The sequence below is a fragment of the Malurus melanocephalus genome, unplaced genomic scaffold (assembly GCF_030028575.1).
Source record: "Malurus melanocephalus ecotype Western Australia unplaced genomic scaffold, MMel_1.1 scaffold_549, whole genome shotgun sequence".
In the NCBI taxonomy this organism is placed as follows: domain Eukaryota; kingdom Metazoa; phylum Chordata; class Aves; order Passeriformes; family Maluridae; genus Malurus; species Malurus melanocephalus.
The window spans coordinates 219,651-238,643 of record NW_026623781.1 but is presented as its reverse complement, the minus strand read 5'-3'; the positions used below and the strand labels follow the sequence as shown (position 1 = coordinate 238,643).

The 18,993-nt window shown below is 37.2% G+C and overlaps 1 protein-coding gene across 1 annotated transcript in view; it reads right to left on the bottom strand.

Moving 5' to 3' along the window:
- Positions 1–18,993, bottom strand: part of NVL (nuclear VCP like) — a 38,167-nt gene that overhangs the window by 16,968 nt on the left and 2,206 nt on the right. Inside the window, exons 4-18 of the mRNA XM_057382100.1 lie at positions 18,897–18,993; positions 17,988–18,042; positions 17,218–17,481; positions 16,338–16,461; positions 15,959–16,035; positions 15,540–15,674; positions 13,992–14,093; positions 11,929–12,046; positions 11,294–11,438; positions 8,371–8,641; positions 5,914–6,132; positions 5,256–5,360; positions 4,339–4,401; positions 3,042–3,161; positions 2,272–2,371 (exon numbers count right to left, since the gene is read on the bottom strand). Coding sequence (XP_057238083.1) covers positions 2,272–2,371; positions 3,042–3,161; positions 4,339–4,401; positions 5,256–5,360; positions 5,914–6,132; positions 8,371–8,641; positions 11,294–11,438; positions 11,929–12,046; positions 13,992–14,093; positions 15,540–15,674; positions 15,959–16,035; positions 16,338–16,461; positions 17,218–17,481; positions 17,988–18,042; positions 18,897–18,993 — 1,995 coding nt within the window. The remainder of the gene's footprint in view (positions 1–2,271; positions 2,372–3,041; positions 3,162–4,338; positions 4,402–5,255; positions 5,361–5,913; positions 6,133–8,370; positions 8,642–11,293; positions 11,439–11,928; positions 12,047–13,991; positions 14,094–15,539; positions 15,675–15,958; positions 16,036–16,337; positions 16,462–17,217; positions 17,482–17,987; positions 18,043–18,896) is intronic.

Below are 18,993 nucleotides of genomic sequence, written 5' to 3'. Positions count from 1 at the left end.
AGTTTAATCCTCTTCAGACRAAGTTTGACATTGATTCTGCATTTAGGTGGAAAGAGATTGAGTTGGGAATACTGCATCCCTGCTAATTTAGAAGGAGTCAAGAAATCTCTACAGAGGACTTTTAAAGTCACTGAGTAAATGCAAAAACCATTCAAATATCCTGATTTTTAGGGCACATCAAAGGCTTATTTCAATACTGCCAGAATAAGAATGACCATTTGCAGATTGTATTTGATAAACAAAGGAACCAATCTATTRTKCCTGTCATTTTGGCAAAATGGGAATTAGAGCCTTCCAAGTCCTGAAAGACCATTATAAAAGWGAATTAGGCAGTCTTCAGCCATGGGGTATTTAAACCACCACCATTTCACAATMATACCTTGTCCCAGGTGCCAACACCTCACTAGGACAACTGTGCCAGTAACATACCTTGATGGCAAAAGTGGTTGAGCCACTGCTATCCTAATTGCAACTACTATTAATAAGARCAATAAAAATAATAATAACAGTGATAATAACTTCGACTCTTTCTATTGCACARTGATCTCAGACTACAATGCTACAACAAACACAACAGTCACGAACAGTACCAGCAACCAATTATTAAAGCYACCACACATGCAATCACTCTAAAAAAAGAAGAATCTTTAAAAGCCATTTTCTCCCCCAATAAATTATATTAACATGGATTAAAAACCATGRGATCTCACACTTCATAGCATTGGCCCAGTGGAAGACTGCAGGAAGTTCTGCTGGGACACATACATTATTTAGATTTACATTACACAAGCCTCTGCCCGAGCAGCACCTCTATTCACAACCATGACAGAAAAATCTTTTGTACAAAGATTTTAAAACATTTTCAGGCACCACAACTTTAATTGCTTGTGAGAATCATTTCAATACAGTAGCCAGTAAAAGCTATGCTTGTCCTACAGGTATCTCTCTATTTGTACATGCAGGTAAAGATTTAAGTCCCTATTCCTCATACTTTACCATGTGGAAGGCCCGAGTGTCTGTCATGGGGCAAAGAATTTGAGAGATAGGAAGATTTTCCTCCAAATTTTTAAAGCTTTTGACCATTGGAAAAAAAAAAAAAACCCACCTCATAATTACCTATTTTAGATGATTTCAGACCAAATGTTCCTTAATTTACAGTACACAAGCAATGTCAAAGATTTTAACTTTCTCATCTTCCAAATCATATCAAAACCAGCCATGCTATTGTTCTTCCCTGTTAAGTAATTTCTCAGCAAAATTCTACATCTTGCCCTTACTTAATACATGCAGGTATGAAATAACTGTCTCACTGCTAACAATAATTTGCCAAATACTCATTCTAGGTGCAAAGGTTCTTTCCAAAATTTTGGTAGCCACACCAGTATGAATTTACTGAGACAGACTTGTAACCCTGTATTTGGTTTCAGCTGCAATATTSAGAAAAATGCTCATAACCAAGAAAGTGCAACATCTTCATGTTTCTTTCTAAACTGACAAGAAATTTCTTTACTTATAACTCACAACTTCTAGATRGAATTAAAATTCAGGAAAGACAAGTTTCTTGCCATGTATAAAACAWAAGACTTCTCCACAATACAAAACAACAAAAAAAGGAGGCAGAAAGTTGCATATAAAATACATGAYTTTTGTAAAGCAGACATCAGTGTTTAGCTCATAATGAAGAAACTGCTGCTGGAATTGCAAAAGCTATCAAAAACAGAAGAGCCAGGGAGGGAGAAAAGACAGCTGTCAATATTGAAGCTGGACAGAACACAAGGAAACAGGAAAATAACTTCAGCCTGAGGGAGCCTAGTTTGGAACATGGAGCCCAGGAAGCAAAAGATAAGGAAATGGAAAAAAGATTTAACATGACACAGATGTCTCAAGCCAAAAAAGAAAAAAAAAGCCATAAAAGTAAAGATAGCAGAAAACTGTAAGGTTGCTTTGAACAGAAAATAAATTTTAGTTTTCTTTTCTTCTTTTATGTTCCAAGGAGATAATCCAAAGCAGTCAAAGGTCTTTCAAAGTATTTTAACAGCAATGGTACCAGGTGCTACCTGAGACACATTTTAAAGAGGTTGCTTTATCTCACACTGTTCCATGAATATGGAACAGGATAACTCATCAGAAAAGCTTTGGGTCTGAGGAGACACTGTAATTTTAAGTACAGAACAGGCTTAGTTAGAGAATCCAAATATTTAAGAACACACCATCTCATTAGAAGAGAAGCAAGGACATCTGATTTCTTGTTTATGACTTTTGGGTCCTCACCTGGCCTGTTTGTGGCAGCCATGATGAAAACCTGCTGCCGATTCTCCAGCCCATCCATCTCTGTCAGGAGCTGGTTCACCACSCGCACGCTGGCTCCTGACTTTAAAAGGAGAAATTTGTCAACAAAATTGGGGAAACAGTGGGAATGTGAATATTTCAAGGTAAAAGAAACAAAAGATCTACTAAGTCCCTGCACTGAAATACTACTCCAAGAAAAGGTTTCTTTTTCACATTTTCAATGTAGMTGCATTCTGGATTCCTTCTATCACATTTTTAGCATGTTTCCATCCCAAATTCATGCTATCTACATACCTGCCACATATTTTAACATGTGGCAAACTTTTTCTTTCCCATCAAAGCTAAAGGACTCACTTAAAGGAGTACATATAAATACTTATACTAGTTGTTCTGACACCTACCTCAACAAGAAGACAAAATGTTTCCCAATAATGATTTTTTGGAGGGAAAAAGAGTTCTAAAATATTTAAGYCTCTGACACAACAGTTTCAGGAGGTGAGCTACTGAGAGTTAAATGTTAATGTCACAGTCGCATTAACTATAGAAAACTCAATAGCTTAACCTGGATTTCTCTGAATATTTTTTCTATATATGTATACTAAAAAAAGCTTTATAGAACTTGACCAACATATTTTCCCTCAAATGACAAAAAGCCCAAGGGATTGCTTTTTTTGGAAGATACCTTTCTGGCAAAGTCTCAAAAGCTGTAACTGAGAGTATTTATTTATGGAGATATTTGAAGACAGACTCACTTCATGGTCAGACCTCCGAGGGCACAAAGCATCAACTTCATCAAAGAATATAACACAGGGGGCTGAATTYCTGGCACGCTGGAACACCTGACGTACAGCACGTTCACTTTCACCAACATACTGAAAAAATAAGACAAATGACATTAAAACAGTGTAAAACATCAAGAWTTTGCTTGGTGAAAAAAATTACAGTCATTTTAAACGCTATTTAAGGGACTTTGGAAGAGAGAAATGGCAACCTAACAATCAGTTTTTTTCCTCATAACATTTTCTTATATCTGTTTCCTTACTGATCATGATTTACATAAGAACTAATTGTCACTAGCTGACTTTTGACAACTTGCAGTACATTCAGAGTTTAATAGAATTCCTTCTTTCTGAGGAATAAATCTAACTTGCCATCATTCTGGTGATGAGAATTAACAAATACAGTCTTAATTAAGGACCCTGCTGTTCAACTGTTCATAAACAAACCCAGTGAGCAATGTGAACACAATGAACATCTGAAGTTCATAGAGCTGTTGCCTGAAGACARGGCCTTGGTGGTAGGGAACTGAAAAGTCAGCCAGAATTTCAYTTTGAATGCTGAATTGTAGGAACAGGGGCTGTGAAGTTGTGAATSCAAACACTAAATTTTTTCCAAACAAACAAACAATTTATATGTTAACACAGTCTCTGAATCACAGCCAACCATTTTCTCTGTATTCCACAAGGAAGCAGGACTTCTCACTAACTTAAGTGTTGTATTTCCTGCCTGTATCAGTACTTGAAAGACATATAAAAATGTTTGGGAAGAGAGCAGTCAAATCCAGTATGCTGGTTCAGCTTCCACACTACTGATAAACAGAAAACTGCTATGGCCTTCCCAGATAGGAGCTGCAGCCACCTTGCTCAGTTCAACATATTCTCTTGACTCTAAAAGGAGCTGAAGTTACATCATAGCACTTCTTAGGCCAGTGCATCAAAAATTTGAACTACAGCACTCTTGCCTCTTGACATTTAAAATTTACATGCTACAGAAAAGCAGTGATGGATGTAGTGGGTCATTCAGAAACCCTACTTCAAGTCAAGAAGGCTCCATCTGCCAGGTAATTTAAACTAAGATAAACACTTAAGCTACACAGGTGACTCTTTTTTTTTCACATGAACAACTTCACTGCTATAATCTTTCAGGAGAGGTTAAATAAGGCAACTTCAGTTGCACCAGTATCAATTGTGCAACTATCAGGAATTTTGCTTGCCCCACATTTTGGACAAGAAGTCCTAAAATAACAAAACCCCAATGATTAGCACATACCATATTTAGCAGCTCAGGACCTTTTACAGATATGAAGTTCAGTCCAGACTCATTTGCCACAGCCTATCAAAAAGGTAAAGTCAGATACATATATAGATATATATGGATATATATATATATGTATATAGCACACATTTATCAGATCTGCTTGGATTCTGTCCATGGAGTGATAAACAAACACAGGGGAAGAAACATGGTAATCATGTTTCATGGTAATCAACTGTTTCCAAAATACAGAAAACAGTAGAAAGTATAATTACATGCAATTAAGAATGGGAGGGGAGCAGGGAATTTAGCAATGTGTTCTCTCTCTCTGATGAGGCAGCTCCAGATTCACACCCCACCCCCAACACCAGCTGAAGAAATCCCAGTAACTATGGGAGATTAAGAGATGTTCAACTGCATAAGAGCACCTGAAGATAAAGACAGAAACAATCTGAAATTTGTGCAACTAGCTGCATTTATGTGAAGAGACTGTAASAATTGAAATGCTCAAGAAGGAAAGCAAAAGTATTTTCAGTCAGGTAAACATGATAAATAAAGTTACATATAGACAAGAGTGTAGAATACTTCCAATATATAATATGTTTATAATGGCAATATAATTTAGTTACACTGAAATATCCTGTAAAAGTGRTTATGCAATAGAGTTTCTTCTCATCTTTAATACTGTTTTCTTAACCAACTTCATTCCCTCAATTTTTGCAGAAATTCCCTCCCAATTCAAGAAAAGTTGTAACTTTACAACATGAAAAATCAAATAACCTGAGCACAGAKGCCTAAGTTCAATTTTCTGATGAGAAGTGCTGCAAAAGCACAGCTTCTGGCACTATCATCCAGACTCAGTCATTCCTACAAAAGCATCCATTTCAAGAAGATTCTCCAGTGCTTTTAATCATATTTAGAAAATGCATTACCTTAGCTAACAGTGTTTTGCCACACCCTGGAGGCCCTGCAAGCAGGACACCAGCTGGAGTAGTCAGGCCCAGAGCTTTAAACTGCTCTGGGTTTCGCACAGGTGCCTAAAAAGAAATTATTATAGTTAATTGTGGCATAAAGAAAACATGAAACATTTCATTTCATTTACAGTTGGATGAAAAATCATAAGCAAGTTCATTATTCCAATTTTTATAGGCTAAAAGAACAAAGGTTGGATCAGCATCTTAGTCTCTTACACTACTAATTACCCCAAATGGGAGAAATATCATTTTTCASAGGAAAATATTTTATTAACCCAAGTTACCTAAAGGTGTTAATGTTAAGTTTCCTTCCAGCTAAGTAGTCTCCAATTCTGTGTGGCAGTTGCAAAACCAAAGTTAGTGGTACAAAACTTTTAGAATACTTCAAGATTGAGCAATATGAACACACCAAAAGCATGAATACAAAAAGYAAAATGTTAAATACATACACCAGACTTGAAATAAATTTGAAAGCAAATTATAAAAGCRTGACTGTTTTAAATAAAGATATTGCAAAGTATCACTATACCTTAAATAAATATTGAAAACAAACATAGTTTTATTTCTTGCATAGCGAGGAGTGTAAAAGACCTTTGGAAATAAGATTACAACATACCAATATTGCCATAGTCAGCTCCTCCCGAACATCCTCCAGGGCTCCGATGTCTGCCCATGTCACATCAGGAATTGTGACAAAGCCTTCTCTCTTGGCAGAGGGCTGCACTGATGACAGTGCAACAATAAAATCATTCATCTCAATGCACAGCTTCTGCAGCTGTTCCTCAGGCAAGGGGTCTTGCTCCTTCAGCAGATCCAAAAGTCTCTGCAATTCATCCTTAAGGTACATGGAAAGGGAGAGAAAAGCATTGTTTAACTGAGTTAGACTTTCAGAACCATTTTAAGGGCTTTTTCAAAGCCATACTTCAACTATCAATCACAATTGCACAATACACATAAAACATGTAAATTACTATTACAGACGAAAATAGCTTCCAGGAAAGTTCTATGCACATTTAACAGGTTTGAAAGCACTGAGCTGAGCCTAAAATCTTATTTTAGATGCTACAGAAACTCAGCTAGCACGTGTATTTTGTCTTCCAGTTCTGCCTACTCATTCTCCCACACTGACTAGGAGAAAGCTATTTCCATGCTGGTATTGCCAAAATATGTATTATTTATATGTATTAATTCTGCTTTTAACAAGAAACTGCTTTCAAGAGAAAGCGAAAAACTGCTGAACAGCACAATTCCAACAATTTGCAAAATATTCMGTTCCGTATAAACCCTTAATACACTTTTAAAATATCCACTTTTGTTTAACACAATCTGATTTCATGACAACTGATTTCCTCAGCCTGATTAGACTTGGTTTTGCAATGAGGCCCTGACAAAGTTTGGGCAAGCAGAATAGAGAGGCAGGGTARTGCTTTTCTACACTGCCCCATGTTGCAGACCACAGTGACCCAGGGAGGTACATTCCAATTTCTCCAATCAGTTCCATATTAGGGAAACTACCTGAGAAAATATTTCATCTAGGAACTTTATATCTTCASAACATAATGCATCCCCATTCTGATACAGAAAGGCATTATCAAAGCAAAAGCAAAGTATTACAAGTAAAACCATATCAGAATTTTTATTATAAAATAGAGGGAGAAAAAAATGAATGCAAAAACTCTGTTAAGTTTCAACATTTTTCCTACAGGAGTATATAGGAAAAGTATCACTTCCCATCAATTTCAGCTAGGATAGCTCTACAACTGACCACAAAGAAATACAAGTGCTTAGAATGCACAATAGTCATCTTAAGCCCTCCCTTCTCTTCTTAATAGACCATTGAGAGAAACTCTGAAATAGCCAAGACCACTGGGTTTGTTTACTTGAATTGTGTGAATGATTTTTAAAGGTTTTGTATGTTTATTTTTCCATTATAAATATAATACAAGGGTTTTAATGACAATACCCTATATTAGACTATGTCAACCTCCTGCCAGCTATCAAAACATGGCTTTGTTAGGATTATATTTCCTCATTCTCAATGACCCCTTTGATCATGGTGATGTTGATAAAAGCAGCAACTGCCTGCCCCTCCCCACTTTCTTTTGGCTACAGCAGGCCCCAGGAAGCACTGGGAAGTATAAGCACTATGCTTATGTTACATTAATACAAAGGCTTACTACAGCTTTTTACATTAATTTTTGTAATCACAGCAACAGTGCTCTTTGACAGTCCCTCTAAAAACAGAATCTGAGTACAATGTGCATTTAAGCCCACTTATCTTCASACAAATCTTTAGGAGGCCTGCACATAATGAAGGCATATAGAGACTCCAAATTTTGAGAGAAGTAGGACCAAGGATTTCTAACTTGAAATTGTTCTGCTTCGCTCACCTTCATGTTACTTAGGCCAAAGAAAAATTCTGGCACTAGAAATACTATTTTCTGCAACAGAGTTCCACTTGTGCTGCACATTCATTAACAGCACATTTCTTCCTTGAAACTTGCTACATGTACCAGATACTGCATGTGATTTACCTCAAATAATCACATAGCTGGAGKGCAAACAAAGACTGCATAAGTATTTCTAGACTTTGGCTTTCTGTAACTCTCTATCAGTCAGGGAAGAGCCCCAGGCATTATCATAGATATTTCACTGAAGGCACAGCAAAAAAGGTTGTGCAAAATATTCAGTGCAAGTCCGGTATTTTTAAACTTCTGTTATAGTCAACACACTTTTGAAGACAGATACAGCCACTCTTTTAAACTCTGCTCTGCTAGAAGACAAAACAACACAGCACAAACAAAACAAAAAAAATCCCAGGAAAAAAACCACCTTGTATAAAACATGAAGATAATTTTTAGGAGGACTGGGGCTGGGGATTCACTTTTCCAGACCCATTATATGGGTCATTAGGAGTTAAGCTCCTGGCTTAGGAGTTGACATTGCTAAATCTAAATTTAGTATTACATTGGCYGGCCATGGACATTTGAAAATTTATGAACAGTGACTTTGATAACTCTAAAATGGCTCAACCCTTCAGATATTAAAAACCTGGGCTTCAGGGAACACATACCTTAGGAGGAAGTTCTGGTTGTTTGGTGGACTCTTCCACCAGGATGTCTGTCCCTATCCCCATGCTTCCTTCAGGTTTGTTGCCCCCAGTGTCCATGAGTTTCCTCCTCTGCTGCTCAGATGTTATGAGGATCCTGTTGACAGTGCACATGGCTGCCTCACGACACAGGGCCATCAGATCAGCCCCCACATATCCCGGAGTCAGCCGTGCTAAATGACGGAATTCAAACGACTCTGGGAGCTTAAGTTTTCGACACAAAGTCTGAAGAATTCTAATCAAGTAGGGGGAAAAAAAAAGGAAAGATAAAGCTGGAGAAAAAGCTGTTACTTGTTCTTTTCACATGAAAATAAACAGCATTTAGTGTCTCTCTCAGTCCATATGAGCTGAAGTAGTACAGTGGGAAGTTCTCACCAAATAGGAAGTAACCAACACTGAAACACAGAGCTGTGCTATAAATTTCCTGTCAGTTCTAAAAYAAAAACCAACAGCCTCAACCAGACATTGCCAATCAGTGGTTTTGGYGACCTAAATATTACAGATTCTTCCAACCTTAGTTTATATTAAAAATTGACAGACTAGGTTTCAGAGTGTACCCCAGAGATGCACGCAAGTTATCCATTGATACATTTAACTTTGTATTCCTAACAACCTAAGTCTGCATTGTCTGTTCCATGCCACTTTYATTTATTTATTGAAGAACATCCACAACAAACTATTCTGGAAGAAGCAAATAAAATYGGACTGTGTGAGGAGCTCTGGTTTAATTTTCAGTATCTTTCCCTGACCACTGTCAGTGCAGATATCTCCTGGGTCTCCAGTGAAACTTCCAATAGGCACCACAGGGCTTCTATTAACACCTCATGGGTCACCTCATCCTCACCCAAAWGGTAAAGTTACCCCTCCCTAGGCAGTTTCCTCACTAACACAAAACAGCTCTCTGTAACTGACAGTGAAGTGCTGCACTTCAAAATTCTTTTGATGGGAGTTTTATCCACTTTGTATCACAGCTGAAGTTTTAAAAACTTCATTCAAGGTCCACCAAAATTTCTTGCTGCTCTTTTAAGCCTACTGAAAACTACATAACTTGTCAAAAAGAAAAGAAAAGGCAAAAGCCAATGTCACTGCACAAACACGGGCACTAAAGAACTCGGAGCAAAGGGATCAAATCAGCTTGTTTAAAACAGCAAACTAACACTTCACTGGGAAAGTATTTCAAAAAGGCAGCACAAACCAAAGTACAGATCAGTAACCCACTTTCTATTTCCAAAAAAAAACTATTTCAAATTATTTCCAGAGCAACTAATGTAACTACAGAAAAATGACAAGGAAAAAACCCAACYGATTAAATTATTCAAAACTCTAAAATTTTAGTGTATTTCATGTTTCCCTCCCCCACTAAAAATTTCCATCACCTCTCCTTTAAATCTTTATTTGTGATAATAGCCTGTTTCTCAAGATTCTTTCAACTTGTCTGACAACACTGTATGTAATCAATTGAATCAAAGTGTAAACAGTTCAGAACTTCAAATGGCTTATTCTGAATTTGCACAAGAAAACACCAGGTACAGCAAGATCTCCAGGTATGCTTTCTCATCTCACTCCACCCTGCTAAGGCTGCAGAACCAAAATGAAGCAGTTCAAATCCTGCCTTCAGCAAGACTCACTTATCCTGTAAATCCGCACACTCTAAGGACTTGTAAGGTCTATATGACCCTTTGATTTTAAAACAAAGGAACAAATCAACATCACCATGCCTTCCACAAAACAAAGAAAGCAGGGAGGGGGAATAATTTAAAAAAGAAAACAAAATCAATGGTTCCTGCGAGCCGACACCTCCAAGAACATAAACAATAATATGAATGCCTGTGACTCCACTCTTACAATTGCTCTGCTCTTCACTATTCSTGTCCCTCAACAYAGCRCTATTTCTGGGAATACCATCATTTYAACATGCTYCTAGGAACTATCAGRGAATCACAACTCTSATCAGTYGAYTCTTTAGTCCTGCCTCTAACCATCTGCATGTCYTGCCCAAAGCCCAGAGGAACGTAATTACTACTGAGCAGTAAATCTGGAGGAAGAAGGGAGGGAAGAAAAACAGAAATGGAGATATGCCCAAAGGGGAACCCGAGGGTAGAATAAYGTCCAGAGCACTGACAACATAGTAAGCAATATTGCAAGCAGAATTGTTTGCCTCTTCAACTTAGAAATATGATTATTTGAGCTAGAAGAAACTTATCCTTTAACYTTTCTTTCCATAATAAGATAAGCTGCAAGTTTTTCAAACTTCCCTTCCTGTGTTTTTTGCTGTTGTGAAAATGAGTAGCAGTTCCTTTTTAATTAAAAATACAAAAACGGTTGGGTTTTTTTTTTAACCTAGTCTGACAGTCACAGGTGCTTGGTGTAAAAAGGGGCAGTTACACAAGACAGGATGACTGCAGCTCAGCTTAATGCCTGGACTGGAGTATTTCCATGAGGAATGGAATGGAAGAACCCAGGCCTATTGCTTAAGGAATATGCTCAGAGGACTAACAAATGGACTTTACTTAATTTATGTTCCTAATTTAATGATTACATAGGGAGCACCAAAGACAGAATGTTAACTTCCTGAACATGAGAAAAGATGAGTTTGACTCCATCAGCTGTACTGCTGAGGCACTTGAAAAGCTATTAACATAATGCAAAAAGCAGATCTGCACACAAGAAAGGAGATCACTCCAAATGTTGGCACAGCTATCAAGACAAATAGATGTATATTTAAAATCTTCTGCAACTTTTCAGTGTATGCTGATCCAAAGGTGTGTACATGCACAAATAGAACTAAACACAATAAAGTACTTTTCCTTCATTTGTATRTTAACTTACACATTATTTTCTTGTTTATCAATGAATTAAAAAGAAACTTGAACTTCACAACACATACTTTTCTCTTGCCCCTTCATCTGGGATCCCTAAACAAATTTCTCTGTCAAATCTCCCAGCTCTYCTCAGTGCAGGGTCCAGTGAGTCAGGTCTGTTTGTTGCTCCAATAACAAGGACCTGGGTAGTGGCAGCCACATTATTCAAATCTAAAGGAAGGAAGGAAGGAAGTTAGTACTCATACTCACTGTCCCAACTTTGTTCCTGTATCTGTGGGACTCTGTTTCTGCAGTGCATGATAATACCCAGCAGAGATAAACTGATCAACAGTCACACTGAACTGCCGTTCATCTCTTTCTCTATTACCCAAAACTTGCATTTTGCACAACCAAGCAAAACTTTTAAAATTAACAGACTAATTAATTATTAATTAAATTTAACAGGTTTTCTCATTATTTCTGTTTATACAAGTAATGGTTTACACAAGTAATGCTGTAATGACCACTGTGAAAATATTGTAGTAATACGCCTTCAATTTTATTAWGATCTTCCCACCAATCCCCAAGCAAACTGTGTCAAAATATGAAAAATTATTGCCACTACCTCCTCTAGAGTAAGCAAAAGTCACTACTGAAAGAAAGCAGATRGTGAGTCTGATAATTAGAATTTGGTCTTAGCACAGTTGTTCCTGAAACTCACCATCCATACAAGTCAGGAACTGAGCAACAATCCTGCGCTCCATGTCCTTCGATGCGACTTCTCTCTTTGGGGTGATTGCATCAATCTCGTCAATGAAAAGGACACAGGGAGCACTGGACTAGGAACAAGAAAAATTCACAATCATGACAAAATTACACTGACACAGCCTTCTTAACAAGGCTCTCAAAATTTAAACATAGTATGAACTGGAAAGAGCTTCACAATCAACCTTTCTCCCCTGTTTAGCATTCTTTATTACAAGAAAGAAATATTTCAGATTTTCTGATCTGTAACTATTCCTGTAAATCTGCTGTACAACCAACACGTCCTGGAACAATTCTGTTTTGCTGACTATCTAGAGAGCCACCAGACTGTAAAACTTCACTGAGCTGAAGCTAGGGAATAATCAAGGCATGAGATTTAAAATGTCTCTACACACTGTCCAAAATTTAAATATACCTCTACGTTACTTAATGTTTTCTCTAAATGAGAAAACAGTCCATTGTGACTGCCTGCTTGAGTCCATAAACGAAAATCACACAAGAAAGGTCTCGTTTGGTTTGTTGTTTGTTTTGTTAGTGACATTAGATCTGTGGAATTTCAGGAGCAAGTATTACTGACACACAGAATGAAACAAAAGGAGCAGTAGGAGGTCATGGATCTTCAAGACTACTGCAGAGCCTGACCATGTTCAAAGAGTAAAAATGAGCAGTGAGAAACTCCCACAAGTGTTCTAAAATGCCATGAACTTCATAAAAAGCCAACAACAATATGGATTAATAATTAGTGTAACGAATAGAATGGTGTTTAACTGATGTCAGATTGTTAATATTCCCAAAAAGCACTAGTAGTACAAATGAATACTTAAGGAAAACACTGGAATAATGTTCCAAAAAAGTCCCATGTAAAAAACGCGTGTTGTACATTCTGGGCGTTCCCAGGCACCAGCTGCGCCATCTCGTGGTCATTCCCTTTCCCGCGGTGACAGAGGATAAGGCCATAAAGATTCCACAGCATCTGAATAACSAGGAATAGGCTCTTTTCCCCTGCACAAAAACTGTTGTGAAAACTAACTGAAAGAACTTAGGGAAAACTAAGGGAATGTGAGAAACTATAAGAAARGCAAGAGATTTTATTTTAAACGTATTTTATGCAACAGATGTTATTTCTGTAACAATAAATTAGAGCAACCTATCCTCAATCACTACACATACAAAAGACCTAATTTCTAGAAACTCTTTGCCACAACCTATGTAACTTTATTCTAAACAACTTCTTAACAAGGCTCTCTAAAAATTAAAATTTAATATGAACTGTAAAGATAAYAAACAGCTTCACAATCAACCTTTYTCCCTGTTCAGGATTCTTTTTTACAGCAACATGCTCTAAATACTTATATACAGTTGTGGGGGAGAGTAGAAAAATGAAATAAAGTTGGAAAACCAGAACATTCTCAGAGGTGAGAAGCAGAAAACTGTCCTCATGAAATAAAACATTAACCACATACCAGAAACCAGAAAAAAAGTCTGCAGTTGTTTAAATTAAAATTATCTCAACCTGCCTCATTCTCTTTGCTTCCTACTATATTCAGAAGTCACACCGAAACAAAGTTCCAACTCTAACTTTTCTCCTACTCTTATCACGTTTGTTCCAAATTTTCTGCTTTATACGTAGATCCCTAAAGCCTAAAATCTCTCACATTCAGTCAATTTCCATGCCATGCAAAACCAGCAAAAGAACTCTTGTAAAATATAATGAACTGCTATTAATTTTTTTTAATATAACAAACCAAGCAGACCCAAATATGCAAATAATTTATATTGCTCTCTTTACATTGCTATGATGAACTATCTTTTGTCAAGACTTCAGAATAGTAAGCTTTGTGYTCTATGACATCATGACAGTACAATGGAATTCTGGTCACAGAAGGAGAGACCAGTCATGTGTGCAGCAAGATAAAGATTCACTCACTTATATTTACTCAAATTCAAACCACAGCAWCAAAGTACAAATCTTTACAAAGGAAAAGACAATTCACAGTGCTATTTCAGTGKCTCTCTTACCACAGCCTGCTCAAACAGTTCCCTCAGTTTCTGCTCAGATTCCCCTGACACTCCAGACACAATCTCTGTTGCTGCCACTTTCAACATCGGGAGCTCAAGTTCCTGGAAGAGACAAGGAATATTGTATGACGTATCCAGAGGCTGGAAATGCTGTTTGTCCTTGAGGACAAATATTTCTCAATATGACATCTTTTACAACTACAAATTACATACTCAGGACTAAATCTTAAAGAACCTTTAAAAAACATACGGGGCATCCTCCAACTTAAAATGGRTAACAAAGCTTTGCTTAGCAGTCTGGAAGGTATTCCCCACCAGCTTTGGTTCTCAGAGTCCTGTTCCAGAAACATCTGAGCAGGACTGCGCAGTKAGACACTTGTAAAGCTCTCACTCAAGAGTTTTCTGCTGTTAAAAATAAATAAATGCAACTGCAGCTTTAATAGGCTGTAGCACAGTAGTACTACAGATTATTGCAGCCTATTTCAAGCACTTTGAAGTGCATACAAAAGAAAACTAACCCTAATTTAACATATAAAAGAAAACTAACCCAAATTTATGCAACTCAAGGCCACCAGAGACACCATGGTGCTCAAAGAAGATAATTTGACTAAAACAGCACTACTGAAAATCTCTTTTTAAAGAAAAGATGATTTAAGAAGCAGTCATTGGAGTTATTTCACCTTAAAGTTTTTCACTTGTGACATGTTTCTTTCCTCAAATGCAGAACCCTTCTAGGTTATAAATACCCACTGAAGTATTAAATATCACTGAATCATTCAATGATACTTTTTTACAATGAGACATTAGAAAGAAAACACCTAAATCTTTTTAATTAAAACATTTGAAACATGTCAGAAGAGTGTTACCAACATTTAAGGAAAAAACATCAGTAGTTTCTTTATCTGCACTACAAAAGTGTATCTAATCTAAAYTTGAGGTTATGATCAGTGACATTTAAGGAACAATCTAATTAAAGAAAAAGAAATGTCCATGGTTATCACTGAAAGCCCTAGAGAGTCCTTAGATTTATATCCAAAACAGAAACAGTGGCACAGCATCTTCACCACATCCCAAACTATTAACACCAATAGTGCCATATGCTCAGTTTGACACAGGCAAGGCAACATCCAGTTTTGGAATTCAGAAATCAGCTGTTTAACAGATGCCACCCAATAGAATCAATGGAATGCCTCATAAAAGGTGGTAATGTTGACTCTAAACTTGAAACAGTGAGGTAAATGAAACCAAAATTATCTTTCATTTATACCCTTTTCAGCACCTGTGTCTACATTGCTCTTTTCTGGGAATGCCTCAAAACAATTAAGTGAAACATAAAACCTTGTCACTATGACTCTTCTTTACATATGAGGTTTTATCACATGAAGATTCAGATGGAATTCAAACAAAAGAAGTAAAGATTAACGTATTTCAGACTATCACAGGATAGCTAAAGTAAAAAGCTCTAGTCTGTTATGAAGGAAGATTATTCTCCCTTTCTCTAAATGTAACTCAAAAAAGGAAGAAGCTGGAAATGTAAAGCCATCTCACCCCAGCAATTGCCTGTGCCAGCAGTGTCTTCCCACATCCTGGTGGGCCATGTAAAAGGAAGCCCCGAGGTGGAACCACTCCTAAGTGGCTGTAGACCTCAGGATGACGGATGTGAAGGAGCATCTTGCATATTTCCTGTAAAGAACAAGAGAGAGCTCCATTTAAATCGCAGAAATCAGTATTATGACTGCTACTATTATAGGCAGGGTAGAATTAAACAAGTTCTGTTTATCAATCTGATTTCAGTGACTGCTTACAAAAAGATTAATCAAAGRAAAAATAACAGCCTTGTTGCTGTTGGTGTAAGCAGCTTTTCTCAGTGCCACACAGATGAATTCTGCAATATTACTTCTCTGTCATTTTTCATGACACATTTTCTTCAGTGCATCCTGTAGGCCACAAATAGAATTTTAGCTAACCTTTAATGTTTCATCATTGCCTCCCACATCCTCAAACTTCACTGAAGGGTGGTAAAGCTCYGATCCCTTACTTCTCACTGTTAAATGGAAAAGTCACACATATTTAGACATGGTGTAAATGTAGTTGCTAACACTAAACAGAAAGGTACTCAGTAAAACAATTAGTTTAAGACACAGAGTAATATTTTTGACACAGAGTAATATTTTTTAATAGTAGACACAGGACTAGAATATTTATAACAACATTTTTACTGTATTAAATTTCTTCTAAAAACTGCTTGATGTCACTTATCTGGACATCAGAGAATTCTCTGGTAACAGATTCCTTGTCTAATACCATCTCTTCATTTGGAGTAACACACCAAAAAGAACTTCTTACCTTTCTTACGTAAYATGGATTCAATTTCTCCATCTACATCTCGAAATTCTTCTTTTTTCCTTTTTGCTCTCCTTCCCTTTGTCTTCTTTCTTTCACTYTCCAAGACAGAAAATTCTGTTGATTTCTAGGACATAAACCCAGAGTTATACATACAAAACCTTCCAAGTCAGTGAACTTCTGCAAATACTTAACAAAACAYGAGTTTATGATTCTTGACTTATACATATCATATGAATAAAGACAAGCAAGGCAGGAATTTAACCCATTCTTTTTGTAGAAAATCTTTTTTTTTGTACTTAGGACTTGCCTTTTTCTTAARRAAMCMAACAAAATCAAACAAACCCCCTCAAAAGCATTAATCAAAATCAGACACTAGTTATTTGCAAGCCACAGAACAATCCACTTTGGGGATGAAYAAAACTGTATGGATGTATTTACTGCATTGGAAACAATTTTAATTATTAGTAAGTCACAAAGKAGTGTAAGAAAATATTATCCAGTGCTAACACAAGTTAACTGCACCTGAGAGCAGGGCTATTACAAGATAAAAGAAATAAAAAGAACTTTCCTGTTTTCCCCAGGGTCACTAAGACTTTACCACAGACTAAGGAAGACCACCTGCTATGACTACAGCAAGCCACAAGCCAGGTAGGCTGGTCACCAGCAAATACAATAAGTAACAACTACATTCCATTCATCTTTCTCTCAGCATGGGCACTAAKATGGGCCTCCCTACTATTGAGCACTACATTTTCCTCAAAAGTATCTGCAAGAAACTTATTATTTGGCAATTGTCTACCTCTCATATAAACATGCTTGAAATGGGCCAATTATATTCATACATCTACTTAAAACACCTTGGGTTTGTGAAACACAGTACCTCAGAAATCAGTTTCTTTTCCTCTCCTTCATCCTCAGAGAGGTCAATGAAAAAGTCTTTCCCATCAGGAGTTTTGTCAATGAACCAGCCACCATCAGAGATCCATCTTTCACCTCTTGCTGCTGATGTGAGGGTGCTTGTTTGAGGCGCTGTTCTCTCAGGAGGAGGGGTTTCCACTGGGTCATTTTTTGGAGTGGTTGGAACAGAGTCAGGATTTCCTTTCTTGTATAAGCTCARCAGGGAACTGTTCATATGATTTGTAGACTGCAGATTTATAAAGAAAATACATGGGACAAGTTATAACTTGGTTAATTTATACTGAGGCTAATGAAAACTATTCCATAAACATAATTTACCCCTGCTGGAGAATATAGGCAATGCATCTTCCAACCACTCCTCTGCAAATTAAATGACTGCATATAAAACTACTGATTGAAGGGACAGCAGCCTTTGCAATTCACCCTGGAATGACCCTGTTAATGGTCAGGCACCACTTTTGGCAGTAGTCGGGAGATGTCGGTTCCTTCAATCACTTCATTCATTTGACAGCCAAGTCATTCAGGCCCCCAGGGTGCCTTCCCAAAAGTGATTCCCCACCACAAGTTCCTCTTCCTCTTTCTTCAGAAAACAGCCTCCTTTCAGCTCTCAGTTGGAACTGCCTGCTCTTACTAGACCTTATCTTTATCTCCCCTTTTTAAACTCTTTAAGTGCAACTTCACAACTTAGAATCATATATTCTGCAAATACAATCATAATAAAACACAACTTACTAGATCTTCTGGATAATCATCAAAATCAGAGTCATCTGTGCCACTTCCGGTARTCCTGAACATGGAAGGAAGACAAAAACCATTAATTAATCCAAGCAGAACTGCAAGTGAAACATGCATAAAATAAAACAAAAGCAATTTCCACAATGTGGTTCCCCATAACCGTGATATGTAGCCTAAGGCCAGGGAGAAATCCCTGACTCCTGTGCTCTAAATCATCTACTATAAAAAACTAAAAAATGCATCCTTTCCAAGTGTGTGATGAGTTGGATCAGCTTGTCAATCTGTCTGAAAGACAGACCCATAAAAAGGTGATGTAAGTTCATTCTGATCCAGTTCACCAAAGGAAGTGGTAGCAAATCACTGCTGAACTAGACCAATCCTTCTGACAGTGTCCTACTTTCCTGTGAGATCATTAGCATCTAGCCCAGGTTAGCAAAAACAGAGCTCCATGAGACTATGCACAGGGTTAAGAGTCAAGAAATCTTCATTTCAATCTCATATCCACTGGTGATTTACTCTGAATAGCCTGTCTTCGTTTTATTTCTCAGATGTGACAGTATCTCTCACACCCAAGAAAGATTAAGAACAAAATTAAGGAACTGAAACACGTGAAGAACAGGGCATTATGTGGAAAACTATCAAGGAAGCTGTAAGGATGTCCACTAATTCACGGTTTGTGTGTTCCCCACACCAGAGAAATCGTTATTGGCTCTACTATCTGCTTGTCCTCTATGAGAAAAGGGTTTCCAACAACTACAGGAAACTTCTGAAGAAAACAAACATGGCAAACCAAGGATGTACCTGCAATATTGAAACTACCAAAATGTAATAAACCAACACGAGAAAGCTTTTAAGAAACAATTACAGCAATGGCATTGTTAATCTAGTAATAAAAATTCTTCTTACTCATTTTTCTCTTGTTGTCTTGCTCTTTTTGCCACATGATCAGATTCTAAAACTGCCAAATCTTCACGTTCTTTTTCATTACTGATTATTTCAAATA